The 23,607-nt window shown below is 38.4% G+C and overlaps 1 protein-coding gene across 4 annotated transcripts in view; it reads left to right on the top strand.

The window, feature by feature from the left end:
* The first annotated feature begins 206 nt into the window (after positions 1 to 206).
* LOC101172377 (collagen alpha-1(XII) chain) overlaps positions 207 to 23,607 on the top strand; it is a 96,824-nt gene continuing 73,423 nt past the window's right edge. For 3 of the 4 annotated variants that reach the window (XM_023952715.1, XM_023952714.1, XM_023952716.1), the window contains exons 1-13: positions 207 to 391; positions 843 to 952; positions 3,834 to 3,950; positions 5,692 to 5,835; positions 7,068 to 7,127; positions 7,935 to 8,198; positions 9,021 to 9,185; positions 10,541 to 10,714; positions 10,808 to 11,098; positions 11,313 to 11,915; positions 17,992 to 18,270; positions 18,546 to 18,821; positions 22,739 to 23,008. In XM_023952715.1, the coding sequence (XP_023808483.1) occupies positions 880 to 952; positions 3,834 to 3,950; positions 5,692 to 5,835; positions 7,068 to 7,127; positions 7,935 to 8,198; positions 9,021 to 9,185; positions 10,541 to 10,714; positions 10,808 to 11,098; positions 11,313 to 11,915; positions 17,992 to 18,270; positions 18,546 to 18,821; positions 22,739 to 23,008 (2,716 nt within the window). In that variant the 5' untranslated portion in view covers positions 207 to 391; positions 843 to 879. The remainder of the gene's footprint in view (positions 392 to 842; positions 953 to 3,833; positions 3,951 to 5,691; positions 5,836 to 7,067; positions 7,128 to 7,934; positions 8,199 to 9,020; positions 9,186 to 10,540; positions 10,715 to 10,807; positions 11,099 to 11,312; positions 11,916 to 17,991; positions 18,271 to 18,545; positions 18,822 to 22,738; positions 23,009 to 23,607) is intronic. The other variant, XM_023952717.1, reaches the window with a different exon arrangement.

Here is a 23,607-nt window from a genome sequence, read left to right as displayed (position 1 = left end):
TGAGACAGACGCTCAGAAGGTCCATCATCGGAAAGGAATGCAGAAAAGTATGTTAAAGTTTCCGAGAGTGTGAGTTCCCGTCTCCGTATGTCTCGCAGCCTCAGTTTTCCTTGGGGGGCTGGCTCGTCTGCATAGGAACTGGGAACAGCCCCCTGTTAAGTAGCGGTTTGTGAGGAGAATCTTCCCACTTGGTTGGAGACTGGCTGAGGAGTCTGGAGACCTAACACGCGCGGAGCTCCCTACCTCATCCCCGGAACATCTCTTTTTTTTTTTCCCTCAGACTTTTGCAAAGAAACATATTTGATCCCCCTTTTTTTGTGTCATTTTCCGCATTTGGTAATTTACCCTTTTCCCCTTTCCCCCAACTAAAGTAAAAGGAATTTCTTCATAGGTCAGTGCCAAGTTTTCTCTTTGCTTCCCTAGCCGTTTGTGTGAAAAAATTCTGATAGAATAATGTTGTCGACTAAATATGACTTCTTAGACTGTATTTATGGTTAGATCTATCTATTCAAGAAACGCGCAAACGTATTTCGTAGCGCAGCGCTGCGTAATTACGCGCCACTTTAATAATGCGCAAAGTCTCCATTAGGAGCGATTATGAGGATAAAATTTTGCTGAATATTTTTTAGAGAGTGCAACAAAGAGAATATTAACATTAAGAAAACAGACTTTACCTGTTAAACTGAATTTTTTTTTATTACTCTGGCAAATGGGATGTTAACTTTTTTGAGGTTCACATTTATCAATATTCAGGGGGAATTTAGTAAAATATTTGAGCTCTGTTATTTTTTTTTTCTGGTAGCCTTCAAGTTTTGCTTAAACGTCTTTCTCTCTGCCAATAGCTATTATACATATGCCTCTGAATCAGAAGAGCTGAAGATGAAGTGTGGGCTCTCTCTGGCAGCAGCTGCCTTCCTGACACTGCTGCTGTCCACCCAAGCGCAGGAACAAGGTAAAGTCGCTCCCCATCCTCCTCTTCTTCCCTTTGAAGCAACATATTTGACCTTCAGCTCAACATCCCTGCTCTTTTTCTGTCCTGCAATGTCTTGTTTCATTCAAGTCTCAATAAAAATATCACATTATGAAAGAAACAATGTGTGCTTTTGGTTTAATTTTTTAATCAATGTATATTTCCTTCCAAATATGACTGTCAGATTTTTGAGATATGAAAATTTTGCTCAGAAAATGATGTAAGAGAATATACAAATGATTATTTAGTTGTTGTTTTTTCTGTTATTTTTCTTAAAATAGAAAAAAGTTCTTAAATGTCTTCAAAGTTTACTGAAAATATATGATTTTGGGGGACAAGTTAAAGGTCATAACTGTAGCTAATTCATTTATTTTATGAAAAACAAAAAGTTTCCATTTTTAAATTTTCATTTATGTAAACATCAAGAATGAAATAAATGTAAAAATGGCTATTTTATTAGCTTTTTGTTAATGTCTCCATTGTCATTTACAAAAGATGTAGTTTGAACTTCTTTCACACCAGAAGGCGCTCTTGTTCAACTTCTTTGCCTTGTTATAAACTGCATTTCTTTAACGGAGGGGGGGGGGGGGGGGGAGATGGCGCTGAAGAAGGTAGGAAGGCGCCCAACTTTCCTTCCTCCATCTTTTATCCTGACAGAATGAACAGACAAAATATGAGTTATACTTTTTTTCCAGAGGTTTAGGCTTTGAAGTGGCGAAGACAGGCTCCTCTGCAGCTATGGATTTAAGTGGAAAGTGCAGTCAAAGAAGGGTTCTCTGCTCTCTTTTAGGAGTTTCTGACCACCTGTGATTCTCAACTTCTATGTCTCTACTTTCTGCCTCTCCACTTTCCATGGCACAGTAATGGGGCCATATATATTGTAAAGCTTGGAGTGGTTTGACATAGTGGGGCCAAAGCTCAAAGGAAAAGAAAAAGACAGAGTTTTAAAGGGACATTAGAGGGGGAGATGAAAGAAGGAAAAAACCCGGGATGAAGCTTTAAAGACAAGCTCTAAAATGCAGGATGGGGTTCTCTGCGTGTTTGAAGTGAGAAATGGAGGTTTTCTTGTATTTTTTTTGGATGCTTTACACCAGCTTGGAAACAGAAGCAGCAGCCTACAACTCATGAAACTATTTATCAGGTTGGTAGTTCCTCCCATTTTTGATGTCCTGTAATCCTCTTCGTCAAGCCCTGATCAGGTCTGTGGACTCTGAGTCTTGGCTTCACGGCAATATTTTACAGTGATACTCTTCACTTTCATAGCTACCTGGTTGGTGGTTTAGTTGCTCTTCAAACTCTAGCTAGTGGAAAGAAAAATGTGAGTCGTTTTGTTTTTACGTGTCTTCAAGTAAAAGACGTTATCAGCTGTCACCTTGATAGCTGCTTCAGGCAAAGTTCACTGATAGCTTTAAGTGAAGGATCTTAAACTCAATAGACGTTGATTTCTGTTGTAGGCCATTCTATACATCTGTCTTAATGTTACGAAATGTCACAATAATCTAGAATCATCCACAAATGTTTACTGAGGAGAATTTTTAAATTCCTGATGAACTTTGCCTCAGAGCTCTGCCGGTCTTTCTTCTTAATAAACCAGACCTTCAGTTTCTGTTGGTCCTTAATGCGCGCCTTCGATAGCGGTTCATAGTTATTCGACTTTCTGCTTTACAAATGTCCGCTTTTTGTCAGAAGTAAGAATGCCAATTTATTCGATCTGCAAACTCCCCAAAACGAATGCCTTACTTTTTTATCTTCACGCTCATTGAAAACAGGATCAGCAGTGGAACTTTCTCATCTCAAGCACAATCTAACCTGGTGTCATCAAAGTGAGGGCCGAAGTATCTTAGATTTGACTTTGTTTTGTAGCCAGCTAGGGTTTTAGACAGCCTTCAAGTTTTGCAACCCCAACCTGAAGAATATCATTCTAAAATATTTTCAAATAATGTGTACATGAAGAAACTTTTGTCAGTTGCTTCAAGTTGTTTCAAACAACTTTACATGTACACAACGCATGATTTTCCATGTTTAACCAACACTTAAATGGTGAAAACCTCTGCTTCTTGAACTATTTTTACCTGGACTTGCATATTTCAATACTACTTTTTTTAAAAATCTTGCTGACAAAATAGATTAAGAATCTGTGGTGGAGAATGTTTGGAAAGGAGAAAAGATATGCACACGTCTACCCTGATGTTGTGTATTCTTTTATGAGGTTTGCAATGGACATTCTAATTTAGATTTATTCAATCCGTCCGCCTGAGTTGGATTGAGGTCATGGACAAACCGCTTCAAATCACGTTGTTTTTTTGCCAGGAGGGGATGATTTTTATTCTATAAACGAGCGGGTTGGATCACAATAAAAACGATGGAATTGTTTTATGTGATTGCGAAAAACTGTGGGACTGCGTCATTGCTTGCATTCTCTGTGATATAATCATTTAAGAAATTTTAAAAAACAGGCAAAGTGGTCACTTTTTGATGGATTCAAGGCTGCTGCAAAACTTGGGAATGTTCAGTTTAAAAAGAACACAAGTGAAAATGTTCAGAATCAATCTCATTTGGTTGTTGGTGAAATTCAGTTTTTACTTTCTTCTCCTGGTTGGATCCAAATATGCCAACATGTCATACCCCCCCGTTTAAATGTCCTTAACTGTGTTTTGTCACACTTTTGTTGTTGACGTGTTGTTGTCTCAATTGTTGTCTTCATTTTTTTTTGTCCAAAGTGTCTTTCCTTACTCCCTAATTGTTGCATGAACTACTCGCTCCAGTTTTGTGAATTGCTGGGAAAACCTTAATGCTGACTATCACAATACTTCTATCCCTTGTGAATCAAAAAAATAACTGTGCTGATGCTTCCTCTTCGCAGTTGACCCTCCAAGTGATTTGAGTTTTAAGATTTTAAATGAGAATACAGTACAAATGTTGTGGAGAAGGCCGCAGTCAAGGATTCAAGGCTACAGAATACAAATGACTTCAAACACAGGTGGGTGCCAAAAACAATGCAAGTCGTATCTTGCTGAGGCCGTAACATTACAAGTGTTCTGAGTAAATCAATCTGCCTGGCAAGCTGCAACATTACCCACAATTACATGTGTGGATTTTTGCAGAAAGATGTTTGGCCTAGGAGGCAGGAAAAAAAAAAAACCTTCACAATTCACAAATGTTGGTGAGGTAAATTACCAATGATTAGCACTGCGATGTATGCGCTCATGTCTATCAAGCTTCTCATCTTTTTAAAATGCTTTTTTTTTTATTTGAGCACAGACATTCAATGGGGAAGGCTCCATTTTGAAACCTACAGTTTTTAAACTACAATTAAAGATCTGCCAACATGCTCTGCTCTTGATATTTATCAGGACCAATTATGATGTCACAAAATATGGAACTTTTTTTTTTTTTTTTTTTTTGAAGATTAATAACCCCTCTTGTTAAAATAAAATATGTCCAACACAAGAGGCCCTCAGCTCTCATCTGCCTGCCTAGCTGTTGGACAGGACAAGTTAAAAAAAAAATTTAAAAAAAATGGAACTTTTCTAAGTGAAGGGATAACAAGCATTGAACATTAGCCACACAAACCGCCATTAGCACACTTTTGCTTTTATAATGAACAACTTTCTATGCTGCAAAGAAGTAGAGGCCATCATAAAAATGTTACAACGCAATAATGCACAATATGTTCATTTTGTATTCAATTAGTTAAGAATTGTGAAACTGGCATGAAAAAAATCCAAACAACACAAAAACACTTCTAATTTGCCATTTATATCTATGACAGATGTGAACACAGAATTGCCTTAAAACTTTACATTTCAGTATTTTCAAATTGACAACAGATTATAGAAAAGGGTTTTGAGATCTGGCACTGAACGAACATTATATTAATTCATTTAAACGATAATTGTTGTTGAGATAATTGTTCAAACAGTCAAAGTTTTAGTCTCAATAATTAATATACCAGTAAGCTTGTTTGAAATGTGATTTCATGCCTGGTGGCACATTTTAATATAAATGATTGGGACATGATAGGAAATAACTTAGCTTACTCTTAATGGATGGAGAAGTCTGTTCAAAAAGGGTAAAATAAGGATTTTTAGTGACTTGTTACAGGGACTATAAATCCCAATAGTTACCATATGAAATGTTCTTAAAAGGTTCAGAGGAATCTGTTGAAGAGTCTTTGTAGTTAGGACAACCATCCAAAATTGAGTTTTTTCTGAAATTTTCACAGCTCTACATTAAAAAACCTTAACCTTTAATGGAAAGAGTTTTATAAACTTTAACCAAAATGCATGGATGGCAAAATTAGCTGAAAGTTCCATGACTCAAAGGAATGGCCAAATGTGAACATGATCTGAAAACCGTGCTGTCATCTCTGCAGTAAAAGTGACTGGCTGTCTATTTTCATTCATTTCATGAGTCCGTTTTCATTTATTCTTTTTGAAATGTTGAGCCACTGACTTCTTGAATTCGTTGATGAAGAGTTTTGGCTCATTTGACTGCACTAAAGGGTTAAAAACAATGTGTTTTGCTTAAAGGCGGAAAGTTTTTATTTAAATGAGTCATACCTTTAAAGTGTTTATGCAGCTATTCCAGTCCCCAGGTCAACAGTTGGAATCAGGCTTTCCTGCAACTCTGTTTTTAATTTTGGGGAGAAATGAAGTAATGTAATCGTTTCCTGATGGATTCCCTCTGACTTTGTGCATTTTTTTTCTTTTTTTTTGTAGATGAACCCATAAAAGAAGTCTCTCTGCCAGCATCTGCGACTAGCACCTCCATCTCTGACCTGAGTCCAGATGTGGATTATGTTGTTACTATAGTTGCATATGCTGGATCAGAGGAAAGTCTTCCCATCTCCGGCCAGATCACACGTAAGTCAGTGTCCTTTGTGAATGCTTGATCACTTTTGCCAGGAGGTCGAAGAAAATGTATGACTGTGATGAAGAAATTACAGAAATACATCTGCAATATAAAGAAATTCATAGTACAGGAACCCACTAAGTGGCTGCACGGTTGCACAGTGGTTAGCGCGCTTGCCTCACAGCAAGAATGCCCCTGGTTCAAGTCACGGCTGGAGGACCTGAACCAGAACATCAGTGGGGGACCTTCCTGTGTGGAGTTTGCATGTTCTCCCTGTGCATGCGTGGGTTCTCTCCGGGGATTTCGGCTTCCTCCCACCGTCCAAAAACATGCTTTGATTGCGTTAATTGGCAACTCTAAATTGTCCATAGGTGTGAATGTGAGTGTGAATGGGTGTGTGATTGTGACCCTGCGACAGACTGGCAACCTGTTCAGGGTGTCCCCCGCCTTCGCCCATAAGTGGCCGGGATAGGCTCCGGCAGCCCTGTGACCCCGAAAGCGATAAAATGGAAAAAGATGAATGGAACCCACTTACTGAGCTTCTAAAAAAAAAAAAGAAAATTGAAGACCCACTCTCTTGATCATCTTCTGAACTAAAAGGGTTTTCACTGATCTTTTAATTATGATTATGCAGTTTTAAGTCAAAATAAAAAAAAAATCGAGTCATTTTCTAACAGTTTCTGCTGTGCGGTTGGAGTTCATTAGAAATTTGCCTCTGAGATGTGGATGGGACTGTTGGAAGCGGACTAAGCCCGCCCCCACTTCCCATCACTCAAAACAAAGTTGTTTGTTTAAGTGCTCTCCTAGCTTAAAGCCCCTCTCAACCACAACCAAAAAAGCAAAGGCGTACATGGATAATTTGTCTACAAGTGGAACAGAGAGCTTGTAGTCCATCCAGTGTATTTCTATATTACAAATAAGATCTTTTTTAAACACCATTTTTCCGGCTGCTTCTGATTCACAATTTAAATTACGAAATACTCAGAAATGCAATTTTATGCTTAATTTTCTCGACATGTGTCCTCCATCATGAGAAACATGTCATAAGAACACGTTAACAACACCCAAAACACCATTTATATTGGAATGGGTCTTTGAGTTATCAGTCTTTCAGTTTTCTATTTCACCAACGTTTTTGTTACATTTATGAAGACAATTGTTTTTTCCAAGGAATTTGTTTGAAAAAACATTAAAACAACTGTTTTTTTTAATGTATGGTCTGTCATATTTGTTGGTCTTTCAGTTGAGTCAAGTGGTAGATCGAGAGAAGGCATTTCGAAGCCAAACCCTTCTGATTCAGTCAGTAAGTATTACAACTCTTAAAAACTGCATATTAAAAGGGAGGCTGTCAAAGCACAACACTTCCCTGTGCTGAGAGCAAATGACTCTCTGATGTATTAAATCACTGGTTTGGGTTATTAGCTCAAGGTGGGGCTTGATGCTGCTGTTCAAGCAGAGGCTCAACTTTAGAGAAGTGGGAATAATTGCTGAGCAGTTTTCTAATAACACTGCTGCTGCTGCAGCTCTGGCTATTGTTCTTCTCACACTGAGACGCTTTGTTCTGATGAATTCATGGGAAGAAAGTCAGGCTGATATGTTCCCCACACAAGATCGAAGAGGAAAGTTTGTTACTTTTGCTTCTCTACTGTAACCTAAAATCCAATTTTAATAAAGCAAACCATCAGTTTTTTTTAACTCAGTGTTTTTGTTTATAATCCACAACACATAAAATACTTTTTTTCCTTTATAGTAACCATAACTGCCCCAACACTGGTGCAGGAGAAGAAAACACAGATTTATCTGGTTTCTTCTACAGTTTTATTTGTTTACAAAAAACAAAAGGAAAAAGAGGGAAAAACATTTTCCAATCTAGATCAATTTCAGTTCAGCGTTTGTTTTTTTTGACAGTCTTTGTGAAAGCCAGGTTGAAGTATAGCAGAGAGGAAAAGGAAAATGTCATTTCAGTTGCTTTGATGCTGAAATGTGGAACCCTTAAATATATTTTAAATCAGGATCTTCTTTTCTAAGGGATTATTTACCTAAAATAGGAATAACGTGTAACAAGTGTATCTTGGTCCACTATTGCTTAAGCTGCTTGTTCTTCTCCCAGAATGCCTTGCCAGTGCAGTCGCTGATGTGGTATTTCTGGTGGACGGCTCTTGGAGTGTGGGCCGGCCAAACTTCCAACATATTCGCAGCTTCATCTCAGCCGCAGTCGAAGCCTTTCAGATCAATGCGGACAGAACACGCGTGGCAGTGGTCCAGTACAGCAACGATGCCCGGACTGAATTTAACCTCAATCAGCACACCACCCGATCAGCACTCCTTAAGGCTGTCAGCTCACTGTCCTTGAAAGGAGGCAACACCAAGACAGGTAAAGAGCTTTTTTACAGTTTCATCACAAATTTCAACCATTTGTTTTATTGATTTTACTGTGTTGTTGACCTTTTTTTCATGACAAAAAGATTTAAAAGTATTAACAGAAAGCACAAAATAAGAATCTGAAGCATTTTCCTCATGAATAAAGTGTGTTTTTAGGAAAAAATGAAAAGACAAACCCTCTTTCATTCCAAAGAAAGTTGCCAAATGGTTACAACACACGTCTTGTTACGCTTTGTTTGGGTACACTGTCAGTAAACCAGTTCATTTTCCTACCTACCGGAATTCAGCAGCAGCTCCTCAGGGTTTCATCAGAGATGAAATGAGCTAATGCTGCTTTGTGTTGAGTCTTAACAGCTTCTTATCCAGTTACGCCTGCTGGATAAAAAGATCGACTGTAAATAGTTTGGACACTAATCTAATGGACATGAATAGACACCAATTACAATGATCATTTCTGAAGACTTCCCTCATTAAATTCTGTTAACCACCATCTAAATTGTCCTAAATTTTTAATTGCTGCTCAGAGATGTTTGAAATGAGGTCATTGTGTTCAATTCTTTCCTGCTGCAAGCACTTAGGGGGGATAGTAATCGGGGAAAAAAATGCTTTTTCGTGTTACTTTTTATGTATATCTAGGTTTTGTTGCAAAGTGACATATAAATCTTGTATTTTTTATTTTAACAGAATCATCAATATAGAAAATATGTCTTTTTTTTTTAACAAACTACAAGATAGGGGTCAATGTAAAATATTTTAACTGTCATTTTTCACTGGAACTCTTTGGATATATAAATTATCTTTTTTGTCGATCTAGGCAACGCCCTCAACTATCTTCTGGAAAACACGTTCACTGAGGCAGCCGGCGCAAGAAAAGATTTCCCCAAAGTGCTTGTGATCATTACAGATGGCAAATCTGAGGATCCAGTGGACAGCTATACCAAGCAGATCAAGAGCATGGGGGTGGAAACCTTTGTTCTTGGTACGCCGGCAATCCACATCACACATTTTCCACTTGTAGTTGAAGATTTGAAAGACTGCAAAACAAAAAAGAATCTACCTGTAATGACGCAATGCAGTAACAAGGGAAAGTTTTTTGCATCAATTACATTACAAGCAAGTGTTGACAAGCTCTCCGACTGTTTACAGTAGGTTTCTGTCAGACTTTCCATTAGGAGAACAGACTTTTGTAGGTTGTTGTTACCGTCTTTCAGAGACAAGAGATTTAGTTCATGCTAATACTTGGTCAATGTGGATTCATTGTATATTTTTAAGGAAGGTATTGATAAAAAAAAAACGTATTTTAAAGGCAGATTTAAAAGAGACATAATCATCACAAACTGCTCGTGAGAACAGTGCGGTTGGGGTGTAAGTGTGAAAAGTAGCAGAGGATGTTTTGATGTCAGTTTGCAACAACAGAAGAAAACCCAGGACCCTCAACAGATGAGTCTCATCCATCCACCCATCTTCAGAACTCACTGAATCCCATTTGGGGTCACAGGGCTGCTGGAGCCAACCCACCAGTCCTATTTATATTTGGATTGTGACAAAAAAAACTGAAGTCTGGTGTTTTTTAAGCCATAAATAGATTGCAAACATGAACAGTCGCATGTTGGTGATTTACACAAGCAGTAATCAGTAAAGCAGACAAATGTTTTCATGAAATCATCATTGGATGATCAGCTTTTGTGAGAGACAGTTTCAGTCTTAATAGATATTTTTGTTGTTTTATGTTGATCACATTACTATGTTTTTGACCTTAAATAACATTTAATTCATCTTGGTTTGAGTTCACTTTGGGTGGTTTCAGTTGTCCATCTCAATTCATCCAAGTTCATGATCATGTGTTTATAATCCATTTAACTTATAAAAATATCTTTAAACGTTGTCACTTATCATTATTATAGGAATAAAACATGTGTTTTAAATAATCTCCTTTTTTATGCAGACCATCTTTGTCCCATACACAGCTTCATTTAAGACAACCACTCTGGCTGCACTAAATGCTTTAAAACGTGTTTCTGCTTCAATGTTTAACATCATTTTTGCCAAATTTTCCGGACACTAAAGGAAAAAAAACTAATTCTGATTAGCTAAAGGGGAGAGAAAAAACTCTAACTGGTTTATTGGTAATTTCATCCAGTATTTACAGGCTCTTGGCGAAACAGAAATCTGGAATTTACACAATGGCTCTAAATGTAATACTATGCCTCAAAATTCTGAACACAGATTTGGTTGATAATTGCAACCACAGCTGGGTTTCCAGGGCTTCCACTACACAAAGAAGCAAACACTTTAAAAAACACTTTGACCTGAGTTTTTCTTTTCACATTTCAGGTATTCATCAAGCGGATGAAGCAGAAATGAAGCTACTGGCCTCTGCTCCTCACAGCAATCATGTCTTTAGTGTGGCTAACTTTGACATGATTCCGACTTTGCAGAGGGATTTGATTACCCAGATTTGTTCCGCGGTGGATAATCAACTTAATGTGATCATCAGTGGAGATGAAGGTGAGGAAATGATTTAAGAAGTCTTTTAATTTTTTAAATAAGGTAATTTGATTTACTGTGACATAAATTGGTTAATTTATGGATTTATTACAGTTGTTGAACCTGCCTATAACCTCCAAGTGGTGGAGGTAGCATCTAAATCCATGCGAATGACCTGGGATGCCTCCATAAGTGATGTTTCTGGATACAGGGTCCAGATGATTCCCATGATAGCTGGTGGCAAACAGCAGGATGCCTATATTGGAGCAACGCAGACCTCTGTGGTGGTCAAAGACCTTTCTCCAGATACGGAGTACCAAGTGAATTTGTTTGCTTTTAAGGGGCTAACACCCAGCGAACCAATAAGTGTCATGCAGAAGACGCTGCCTGTTCAGGTCTCAATGGGTGAGGAGACACCACACATTCGATTTTTAAAGATATGGATTCAAACCGTAGATGTTCCTGGTGATTGAAATATATTTAAATGAATCAATTATCATTATTTTGGGAAGCATTTGCAATCCATCTTCACATGTCAATAAACTTTCTTTTTATTGCAGCCTGAAGCATTCATCATCCAAATATCATAACTTTGCTTTTCTGCTTCCCCCCCATTCAGAATGTTCTCTTGGTGCAGATGTGATGGCAGATGTTGTGTTCTTGGTTGATGGATCCTACAGCATTGGTCCTGCAAACTTTGTCAAAGTAAGAGCTTTCCTTGAGACATTGGTGAGCACTTTTGATGTTGGACCAGGAAAAGTTCAGATCAGTTTGGTCCAGTACAGCAGAGACCCTCACACTGAGTTCTTCTTGAACACCCACAAAGACTTGGAGTCGGTGCTAAAGGCTGTAAGGACTTTTCCATATCGTGGTGGCTCCACTAACACTGGCAAAGCCATGACTTACGTGAGGCAGAAGATCTTCCAGAGCAGCAGGGGTGCACGTGAAAATGTACCTCGTGTGACTATCCTCATCACGGACGGGAAGTCTTCCGACGCCTTCAAAGATGCGGCTGCTAAACTGAGGAACGCTGATGTGGAGGTCTTTGCTGTGGGGATTAAAGACGCAGTACGATCCGAGCTCGAGGCCATTGCCAACTCACCCGCAGAGAGCCACGTGTACACTGTGGAAGACTTTGATTCCTTCCAGAGAATTTCCAAACAGCTGGCGCAGTCCATATGCCTGAGGATTGAGGCGGAGCATCGCATCATCAACCAGCAAAGTAAGTCAAACTCCACTGTGTTAGAAAGAGTTAAGTGATTTTGTTGGGAAATAGCTGAGCTCATTACATCAAGTGCAACAACAAAAAATATTAGAAGTAAAAAAAAAAAAAAAAAGACTATATTATTCATTTAGTCGCTGTTTCTGGCTTCATATTTTATTTCCAAATCATGTCTATTTCAAATTCATACAATATTATTTTTATATTCACTTCTGCCTCATCAGGGATTATTTTTAAAAAAGTATTTTGGATGATCTCAATTTGGCATCTCATTCCAAAAATTATGTGTGCAGGAATTCTAAACCAGCTACTAACCAGCCATTTTGTTTCCTGGCTTTGATGACCAATTCATATTATTTCACCTACACCCATTGAGATATTTCTAAAGTAGACAACACAATGTTTGCATTCTGGTTTGATTAAAGAAGTGATAGAGATTAAATTATTCCGTTTTCTTTTGAAACTATACACCATTTTTGTTCACTTTATTGCATTTCATTTTTAGTTCTGAATAAAAAGTGTGATCTCATTACAGTCTGTTTTAGTTTTTCTCATAGCCTTCAACTGTAATTAGGCAGAGAAATTAATTAAAGGTTCCAAACTGATTTAAGCCCAAATGAGTCTTTATATGCAGAGTCTGTCACCTTCAACACTAAAGGAGCCATTCAGGCTGGTTTGTCCTTAACAAAAAACTTAGGAGCCACAAAGTCTTTTTTAACCCTTTGAAAAAGTTCAAGATTCCTTGTATTTATGGTGTTTTCTCTAATATAATTGAGCCTTTGCTTTATGGCATGAATAAAAACAGTGAAATATAAATAGAAGACAACATTTTATTCTAATTATACCACTGGTTTTTACTTTTGACAATAGTTTCTTTAAAAATAAGGACACTGTTGTAGTTCCATGAAAAAATGTGAATGCATATCAACAAAGGCATTTTCTTTTGTTCTTTTGGAAGGCTGTACCTCCTTTTTCCTACTCCCTAATGTTAACCTGAACAGAAATATGACTTCATTGGTTTAAGTTCCAAAACAAAAAAATTTAAAACAATTGCATATTTTTCTCTTCTCCCATCTGGACAGCAACTGAACATTGTTTTGCACTTATCCTAATACTAAACAGAGCTTAAAGAAAATCAAACTTTTTACCAATATTTTGCTTAGTTTTGGAAATGTGCTTTCTGGAGGGAACACAAGGCCTTTGATTTCATGTAATATTAACAGCGGCTGATAAACTTAAAGTTAATCTTACTGTTATTAGAGAATCTTAGCCATAAATTCATAAATCTAATATACTAAATCAATCAATTTATCCCCTGAACATTTTATTTTCTTTAACCAGAGAGCCACAATGGAGATATAAACAAGCTACATGTGGCTCCAGAGTCTCAGGTTGCAGACCCCTGATCAAAACCAACATGTCTGTTTATCTTAAACTCCTCATAGAATGATGCAAAGTAAAAACATCTTACCAAGCTGATTTGTTTCACTTTTAAACACAATCCCCAGAAATCCAGAAATGAAGAAAAATGGTAGAATATCTATTATATTTAAAAAAAAAAGGTGGATTTCCTACCTCACTATTTGTGCGTGTCAGTTGAAAGATTCTTGATGTAATTGTCATCTTTCATTTTATCCCCAAACTTTGCATGTCGTCAGTTTTTCAAAGTTTCCCAACTACAGAGGTGGTTTCAATCAGCCATGGCTCGGCTCGCTGATTATAAAATGAATGCTTTCATTTATTAAATTCATATCATTTGGAACATTTTTAGTTATTGAAACAAAACATGGATGTGACATTTCAGCAACTGTCATCTTTTCATCATAAAAAAAGACTACACCAGCTCTGATCCATATGCACACAATTACTTTGATGTCTCTGTTCCACGCATGCCTTTTTTCTCATCTAAACCCTTCATTCTGCCCAAATGTGTAAAACACATGTCCACCTTTAGATCTTTCGAGGCCGGGGAGAGTTCCTGCATGTGGAAGTTGTAGAAATGGGTCAAAAACTGGTTGGGGAAAAGTATTTGCTTAAATCTAGCTGGCGAGCCCGCAGACTCTGTATTAGCAACGGGCATAGTCCAGTCTGTTTGCTGATCGTGTATTTATAAACACTATGTGACTAAAAAATGTGCTCTTTGTAACGAAATCCTCAGAAATCCTCCAACATCTGGTGGTTTGGTTTCCTTAGTGAACAAAGCAAGACATAATGGTTACATTGACTGCTGGCAGGGTTAAATGCAACTTGAGGACACTTTAGATGCAGGTTATGTCATTCTTACATAATGCTGACCTTATGTCCGGCATGAGAAGTTTGCAAGAACCATAATGTGCAGCATAGTCATAGCTTCCACCCAACAGAACTGCTCTCATGTTGGGGTATTTCATTGCAGCTGGTTTAAAAAAGAAAGATGAATAGAACCACTTCATGCTTTTCACCTAAAAGATACAGATGACGGACGGTTTTACTTTAATCATAAATGCCCACTTTAAATATGCAATGTTAATGTTGTCCCTAAAAGTAAATAGTTGCAAGATGAATTGGCCTCAGTGGTTACAATTCACTGAGGTCTGGGTTGGATGGAGAATGACTTCATGGGATACGAGAAAAAAAAGGCCAGTGGGCACCAACCAAAATCTCTTGCAATTTAGAGTGTGTATTAACCATTGACTGTATTTGAGAACTGGATTTAGTGACCCAAGAATTCATAATCCCATAGACTTCTATAGAGAAATTAACAGCCATTACTCAGTCATTCTGTTTGTCAGAATTGCCATTCTTACTCTGATACCTTGTTTTCCCCTAAACATGTTCTTTTTAATTCTAATTTTTTTCACAATATTTTTTTCTGTATTTTAAGTTATTAAAGTTAAAAACTAACCAATAAGATGCCTCAATAAAAGTAAGTTGTCTCGTGTTGAACGTTCAATGCGTTTGATTGACAGATTCTCTCGAGCCCCGCACTCAAATAACTTTCACATTGAATGAACATAAAAAAATTATGGAAAGGATTTTCACCTTATAAGATGGCTTTACTTGAACAAAAATGAATCATATTGGTCCGACTGAATGTACCTAGGTTGGGTCAACTTAATGTATTTAGGTTCAACCTAATGAATTTAAGTTTATTCAATTTAAATACTACAGTTGGACCCAACTTTAACTTAATATTGTTGCTCACTCTAAAAAGAAAAAAGTTGATCCAATTTAAATGAATCACTTCAATTGGTAACACGTAATTGAATTAAGATGTATGTCTACCCAACTCAATATAATGTGTTGATCTAACTTAACTTTTTGTTATTTTTTCTTTAATTTTGTTTAAACAACTGAAATTGACACACTTTTCTAAAGTTCAACTATTGGGATTTGTAAAAGTGCCTTGCCAAAGAAATCATCCCCATCCTTCTTCAATGACTACCGTCCTGTGGCACTGACACCATTATCATGAAGTGCTTCGAACGACTAGTCATGTCACACATCAAATCTAACCTGCCCCCCACCCTGGACCCATACTAGTTTGCATATAGAGCAAAACGATCCACAGAAGATGCAATCTGCTCTGCCCTCCACCCAGTTCTCACTCACTTGGACAAGAAAGACTCATATGTGAGACTTCAGTTCAGCATTTAATACCATATTACCACAACAACTCATCTGCAAACTGGACAGACTGGGCATCAGCACCTCCTTCTGCAACTGGCTGTTGGATTTCCTCAGCCAGAGGCCTCAAGCAGTTCTTGTTGACAACATCTCCAACAGCATCACCCTGAGCACAGGGGCCCCTCAAGGCTGTGTGCTCAGTCCCCTGCTGTTCACCCTGCTGACACACGACTGCACACCAACCTATAGCTCCAACCACCTTGTGAAGTTTGCGGACGACACAACACTAATGGGTCTCATCACCAAGAACGATGAGACCCACTACAGAAAAGAGGTGGAGCTCCTGACCATGTGGTGCAAAGACAACCTCTCGCTTAACGTTGGCAAGACCAAAGAGATTGTTGTCAACTTCCAGAGAGGTCACACCCAACACCCCCCACTCACCATCGAAGGTGCTGCAGTGGAGAGGGTGAGCAGCACCAAGTTCCTGGGGGTGCACATCAGCGAGGACCTCTCCTGGACAACCAACACTGAATCACTGGCCAAGAAAGAACAGCAGCGCCTCTACTGCCTGCGCAAACTCAAGCGGGCAAGTGCTCCACCACCCATCTTGACAACATTCTACAGGAGAACCATCGAGAGCATCCTTTCAAGCAGCATCACTGTGTGGGGTGGGAGCTGCACAGACAAAAACAGGAAAGCTCTACAACGCACAGTGAGAACAGCTGAGAAAATATTTGGTGTATCACTCCCCTCCCTGCAAGACATATAAACCACCCGGCTCACCTGTAAAGCCATCACAATCGTAAATGAAGCAAGCCACCCTGCACACAGTCTGTTCAGCCCCCTGCCCTCTGGAAAGAGGTATAGGAGCCTCCGCTCCCGCACTACCAGACTCACCAACACCTTTAGCCATCAGGCTGTGAGACTGCTGAACTCACTCCCCTCCCCACTCACAGCGCCAGCCAGCAGGACCACCGGAATAGGACAAACACCCCTCCTCCACCAAGTGTTTGAAGGACAAACACTTGACACTGAACTGAGACAAAAACTACCTCTGCATATGCAACTGCACATGTAAATAACATTTATTCCTGCCAACTACCTTACCTACAACTAGTGTACCTCCCAGTACACTACCTGTAAATGCACACAGTTGGCTCACGTTGCTTTAAACAACCTGCACCTTGTTTTCACGTATTTATTGTTTTCACATTTTATTATTTATCATTACTTAGAGATTAGGCCTGTTTCTTTGTAGTGCATCTGAACTTTACTGTTGTTTATGTCTACGCACGGGACAGTGGGAAATGAAATTTCGATTCCTTTGTATGTCAAGCACATGTGAAGAAATTGACAAATAAACCTGACTTTGACTTTGACTATGTAATTTCCATATCAAAGACATGAATTACCCTGCAATGTTTTGCATTACAAGGCAGGAACTCATGTGCCTTGAACTCTGTCTTTAGTATTGGGACATTAGTAATATACTGCACAAGGGGGTTGGCCATCATCCTTTACTAAACTCTAACTCATGGTGCAGGAAAAAAATAAACATAACAGTTTAAATTACTAGTTAAAACAGAGTAAAACAGCTAGAAAGCAAAACCCATGGACAAAAACTCACACTTAAACTCCAATCTGCCTAGATAGACAAAGAAAATGGTATCCCATAATTCCTTGGGATTACTAATGTAATCCAATTTAATGGTATCATGTTGGATCAAAATGATTGAAATTAGTAACTGCTAAATTGATTATTTTTATGTCCAATTGACATGATTCATTCACGTATGATTTACAAACATAACATTTTCTGGTTGAAATGACAAGTTACTTTTTCGTAAAGTTTATTGGCTGGTAATTTCCTTTCCTTCGCTTTCAAGTGGTAGGGGTGTGAACTTCCAAAAAGCTCACTCCTGGTTGGCCAGAGTGGTTGACATTAAAATTATGACTTATACCGACTTGGATGAATCAAAGCTTACTGACAATTTCTGTTCCCAACTTGGTGATGTCCGTATCGCAAAAAATGGCGACTAAATTGACTTCTTTTCATTGGAACTGGAAGTTAGTCATTTTCTATGGGTGACATCACACTGGATCATTCCAGTTCTCTTAAACAGTCAGTGGTATCAACACATCCCCAGAGTGCCCTTTTGAAAACAGCCTTAGAATTGTTATCTGGACCCTCTCAGATGTCAAATTGAAGTGATAATCATGACCTAATTGTTCTATGGCAGAACTAGTGTCCTTGGTCAAGACACTGAACTCCACAATGCTCCTGGTGGTTACAGGTCTTTGACTGTAAAGCACGTTGGACCTTAATCAAGATAGAAAAGTGCGATATAAGTAGGCCTACCCATAATTTACCATTGTGTCCACAGATCTTAATAAACTGTTAACTGAACCAAACTCAATTAATCCTCCTCAAAACTAACTGGCCTTTTTTTTTTTTTACATTCTCTAGATCTGATCCAGCCGAAGGATTTGTCTTTCTCAGAAGTTGGTCCAAAAAGCTTCAGAGCCTCCTGGCAGATCGATGCCGCCAACGTTGATTCCTTTTTGCTGCGATTCAAACCAGAAAGTGACGACGATGGACATTATGTGTCAATGTCTGTCTCCGGGGACACCCAGACTGCCCTGCTTCCCAACCTCACCCCTCTCACCCGCTATGAAGTCAATGTCATAGCTCAGTACGAAAAGGGGGAAAGCCTGCCAGTGACTGGTTATGAGACAACTTTAGAAGGTATGTCACAAAATATTGATATGTATGTAACAAAATGTAGATATGTCTTAACCTGGGACAAAGTGTACAGAGCTGTTTTTATTGTCTTACAAGCAGGTATGGCTACAAACGTAATACATGTCTACCATATATTGCATATGAATATTAACATAGTCGCAGAAAAGAGAAGTCAATTATTTGCTGCAAACTCCTGACAAAAATGTCAACATTTCAATGCATTTATCAAATTAATGGAATGATTCAATTAGAAAATCAAACTCCCGTTTGTCTTTTAGAGCAAGGTTCTGTTCGCAGCCTCAGAGTGTCTGAAGAGACAACAAACAGCTTCAGGGTGACGTGGCAAAGAGCTCCCGGGGCCATCGTTCGCTACAGGCTAACGTACAAGCCAGTTGGGTTTGAGAGTTCAGAGATGGAGACAACCACTTCTGGCTCTGAGACAACAATTGTGTTGCAATCGCTTCAGCCTCGAACCACCTACCGTGTCACAGTAACTCCTATGTATCAGTCAGGCGCTGGGATGCCACTTCAGACTGACGGTACCACAAAACAAGGTGAGTTTTTCATTGTCATTTTCAGTCTCTTCACACCAAAGGTGTCAATGGAATCACATTCTGAAGTCATCCAGCTCAGGCAACTTTACAAGTTGGTCCTTAATATGCTGCACAGAAGGTCAAATACAAAAAGACTTGTAAAACATTTAAAAGGAGCAAAAGATGGAGAGTTTAGTCAGGTCAAAGCACATTGATTAGAATATCCAGAGTTTCCTTCCACACTTTTAAAGTTCATCTACTTCAAGCAGAATTGAATCCACTTTCTGAGCAATTGAAATGGTCTAATATTTTTAGAATCAATCCTAAAATGTGCTGCACCTGTGTGATGCAGTTATACACGTTTGTCAACCAAACAAACTAAGCTAACAAAATAAAATTAACAACAACAAAAAAGAAAATTGTGATTTCATGCTTGAATAGCATCATCTATGGGTTTCTAATGCCTGTTTCTTATAAGGAACACACAAAATGACTCAGACTGTATTTTGACATTCTCAAGGGCAAGCCCTTATTTGCTATTTCCCTGAGATTGCCTGGGAGGTCCAGAAGTTCACACACGTTGGAACCTGCTTTAAAGTGAACTTTTAACCCTGCTGTGTGAGCACGACCTGCTACTCATCGAGTTTTCTGTCAGATCTGTCTGAGGAATGAAAACTAGCAAGAAGCATGGAAAGTTCTCCGATGGAAGTGGGTCAAGATGTTCCAAAAGGTGATAAACAGTGAAGGAGGACAGGAAAATGCAGAAACTTTCCCCTGAGTTGAAAACTTTTTAGACACAGATAAAAGTGTGACTTTTTTTTTTGAGTCTAGTGGTTTCTTTTTGGGAGGGAATTTAGGGCTTTTTGAGGACATTCATAGCAGCGCACACTATACAAGCAAAGATCCTAACTTCCATTATATTTCTCTTTTAATATGGTTTATAATGACAGATAACTAATTTCAGCTTTCTATTATTTAAAACTTCCAGCCAAACCACAGCTGGATTTGATTTGTTTGTTTTTTTTATTCTTACAATAAGTCTTGCTGAAATGTTCTAATAAGGTTGTTTACTGTAGCTTGATTTTACTTCACCATAAGGCTTTTTCTCTTTAAGTTGCGGAGGTTTTTGTGCTCTAGTTTTGAGTCATAATGACGGGGTGGATAGCAATGAATTCACTCTTTAACTAATTTTTTTCTATTAGGAAAATACAATCTTGTTTGGACTTGAGCTGAATCTGGGAAATGTTAATCCTGTATCCATTCAGTAAAACAAACCTTCTGCAGGAGAAACAAGCATAAACAAAGAAGAAACAATAATCAATGGAAGACAATAAAGTCGGGCAGTGAAAGAGACCGCAGGATTTAAAAAAAAACATATTTTATCTGATTTTTTTCCCGAGTGGAGATATTGGAACACGGTTCATTTTAAGAACCTGTTCCAGTAATTCCCATTGTAGTAGCTGCTCAGTATAAATAGTTTCCTTCTGTGCATCTCCACTGGAACAACTTGGAGTGGAGTGTCTTAGTCAGAGGTTTTTGGACACACAGTCAGACAACTTTTCATCCAGTTTTTTGCAGTCAAGGGCACAACAGATGATTATCTGGCTACAATATGACTCTGACATACTGAAGCAATTATCTTATCATTATATAAAATCTAGTAGTTCTTTTTATGGAGCATTTTGAGTGTTTTATGGTTGGTTGTTTTTTTGCTTTTTTGTGCTTTAATTGGTCGTAGAAGTGTCTTTTTCTGGTATGTTCTCAAGTACAAATTGTTTGAGTGAGTGTTCAGGTCTGAAATTTACTACTTTTCTAGTCGCCTTGGCAAGGCTTTCAATTTCCGCACCATGGTGAAAGAAAAATTACCATTCCAATTTTTTAGGGAGAGAATTGCTTCAAAGTCACCACTCTATGTAGGTTCAACTTAGAGTCACAATCATCAATTTTTCCTACATATTCCCACTCTGGTTTAGATCCACATATACAACATTCAGACATCTTAGCCTGAAACCTTTTTTCTTCTGTTTTAGGTTGTTCATATGTTGAATAGAAAAGCATTGAACAAGCCAATGGATTTGACCACTTTTACCTTTGGGTGGCTCAAACCTTTTCCTTCATCTTTAGTTTTTTCACTGTTCAAAACTTCCCATATGATGCTACTACCCCCGTATCTAATCTTTAAGGGCACACATCTGGAAATGGTGTTGAGTTTTTGTATTTGAAGAGACAGACATGTTATTTCATTAGGATTTGGTTAGTATCCAACTTAAAAGAGCATTGTGATTTGCCTAAGCTGACATGTGCTCTAACATGATTGTTGAATAGACTCCAGCTTGATCTCATTTCTGCCGTTTACAAGCAGCTGTGAGTTGCTAATCCCTTCACAATGGTGTGATTTTTGCCCTTTTTTATGTATAAGTTTTAGTGTTATTGCTGAGACTTATACCTGGAAGGAAACCAAATCTGGATAAAGAGCAAAGTGTTTCATTTGGCTGATTTCTTTGCAGCAGAAGAAAAAAGTCATAGGTTCTTAAATTTTATGACTCAAGAAAAGTTTTTATGAAGCAGAAAAATAGGTGCAGAATTGAAAGTCTGTTATAAATGCTAACTTTCAGTGCTATTTTTAAAATATTGCCACATAATTGTGTAAAAATTCAAGGGATGGGTTCAAACAAAGTCTGATTTGTCAGAGTGAACGTTTAAAACCAGCAGTGGACATGGCCAGAAGGAATGATATTCTTTGAGGTAAATGAGAAACTGCAAGATTGGGCAGGAATTTGGGCCTGCTGAGAGCAAAACTGGAAGGTTAGGAGGGAAGTCTGACTCATTTCTGCTGCTGTCCATGTTTGCATCATGTCCAATCGTGTTTAGGGGCTCCGTACATTTCCCTAATTTTTTTCTTCTTTAAAGTAAGGTTTCCTAACATTCAGTCCCATTTCAGTCATTTAGTCCTGCTACTTGTTTTGGTTACTAGATGCATCATGATGTTTATTTGACACAGTAGGATGTGTCACTGTCCCATTAGAATGTGAAGCTATACGTCTATAGTTGGCAGGAGGCTTCTCATTGGCTGGGTTTCAGTGAAAAACTCCCTTTTATATTTCTGTGCCCACTTTCAAACCCGTGCTCTGGCTCTTTTTACTGCCAAAAAGACTTACTATACATTAAAAGCTGTCAAAGCTCATGTTGATCCTAACTAAGGCCTCGTTTGAGGACAGGAAGTTTCCATTTATGAGCGATAAAAAAGGAAAACTCGTACTTGTTGCAAATCCAGCAGGTTGTAGTTTTATTTGTGAAGCATGTTGAGGTCAGACTAAAATCCGGGCTGCTCCCTATTCCCTTCTCTGCTACTGTGCCGGTCCCAAGCCCGGATAAATTGAGAGGGTTGCGTCAGGAAGGGCATCCGGCGTAAAACAATGCCAAGTCAACCATGCGACTCATCCTCGAAAGAGAGGTTGTTTCGCTGTGGCGACCCCTGATGGCAAAAGCCGAAAGAGAAGTTTTATCACACTGTAAATCTTTAAGTTTGTTCTGACATTTAAAACCCCTCTGTTTAATATTCCCTCGGAAGATTGTTGAAATAAACCAGCACATCCTGGTTGTCAAATCAGCCCAAAAGGATGTTGCTCTAGGATATAAACAGTTTTAACTGATGATGGAAAATTTGTCAAGCTTAATATTAAGGATTTTCAAAAGTTCCTGGAAAAGCAGAAAAAAAAAACGGAAAAAGAAATGAATAAAAAGCAAAACGAGTGTGGAGTGAAATGAGCTAACTGCTTTTAAATAACAAGCTTTTTAAAATCTAAATGTGTGGTCTAACTTGGTTCGGAACTACCAAGCCCTGGAAAAACGGATAACGTGCAACCTGCTTTAGTTACTCGTACTTGATGAGTAGCTTGTCTTTAATACATATATATTTTGTTTTATCTTCTTTTCAGAGGCTGGTCCTCCAAAGAACTTAGTCACCAGTGATGTAACAGACAGCGCCTTTTCAGTGTCCTGGACGGCAGCGCCTGGTGTCGTGAAGATGTATAAGGTTTTCTGGAAGTCCATGTTTTCTGAGGAGTCTGGAGAAAAGATGGTTGCAGGAGATGTGACTGACACTGTTCTGGATGGTTTGACTCCAGAGACACGTTACCAAGTGTCAGTGGTTGCTTTATATGGTTATGTAGATAGCGACCCACTCACTGGACTGGAAACCACGGAAGGTAAGAAACGGAATAAGTGGAAAAAGATGCAAAAAACAGTGCTGCTTGTTGTTTTTACGAATCAAACTTGATGGTTTGAGAATTTCCAGTTTGATAGGAAAAATTTCTTCCAAAATTGTCAAACATTGACTGCATAAGAGAACTGGACCGAGTGAGTGTGACGTTAGCCATAGTAAATGGCTTACTTTACTTTAAATTGTCAGTAAGCAGTGATTGGTCCGAGTCTGTCTGAGTCAACATTTCTATGGCAACCACTCTTTCCAATCAGGAGTGAGCTTCTTAGAAGACCAAACCCCTTCCACTGAAAGCTGGCCTGGGAGAATCTGTCAATCAAACCCTTTTAACATTAGATGTACCACATACTGGTACTTTTATCAAGGCATCTGATTGGTTGATTTATAACTTGAATAGCGCTACAGATTTTTTCCATGGAAAAAAAAGGATTGGTAAGAAAATGTTAAAGGTATCAGAGCAAGGATGATTATTATAGATGTTTATTTCTCTATAGACTTCTACAGAGAAATAAATATCTAAATCTATGGGATTTTGACTTTTTTTGGATCAGCGGGTACTTCCTGTTTGGAACGCGAGGGGGAGGG

The sequence above is a fragment of the Oryzias latipes genome, chromosome 24, assembly GCF_002234675.1.
Source record: "Oryzias latipes chromosome 24, ASM223467v1".
In the NCBI taxonomy this organism is placed as follows: Eukaryota; Metazoa; Chordata; class Actinopteri; order Beloniformes; family Adrianichthyidae; genus Oryzias; species Oryzias latipes.
This window is presented reverse-complemented; position numbering and strand designations above follow the sequence as displayed.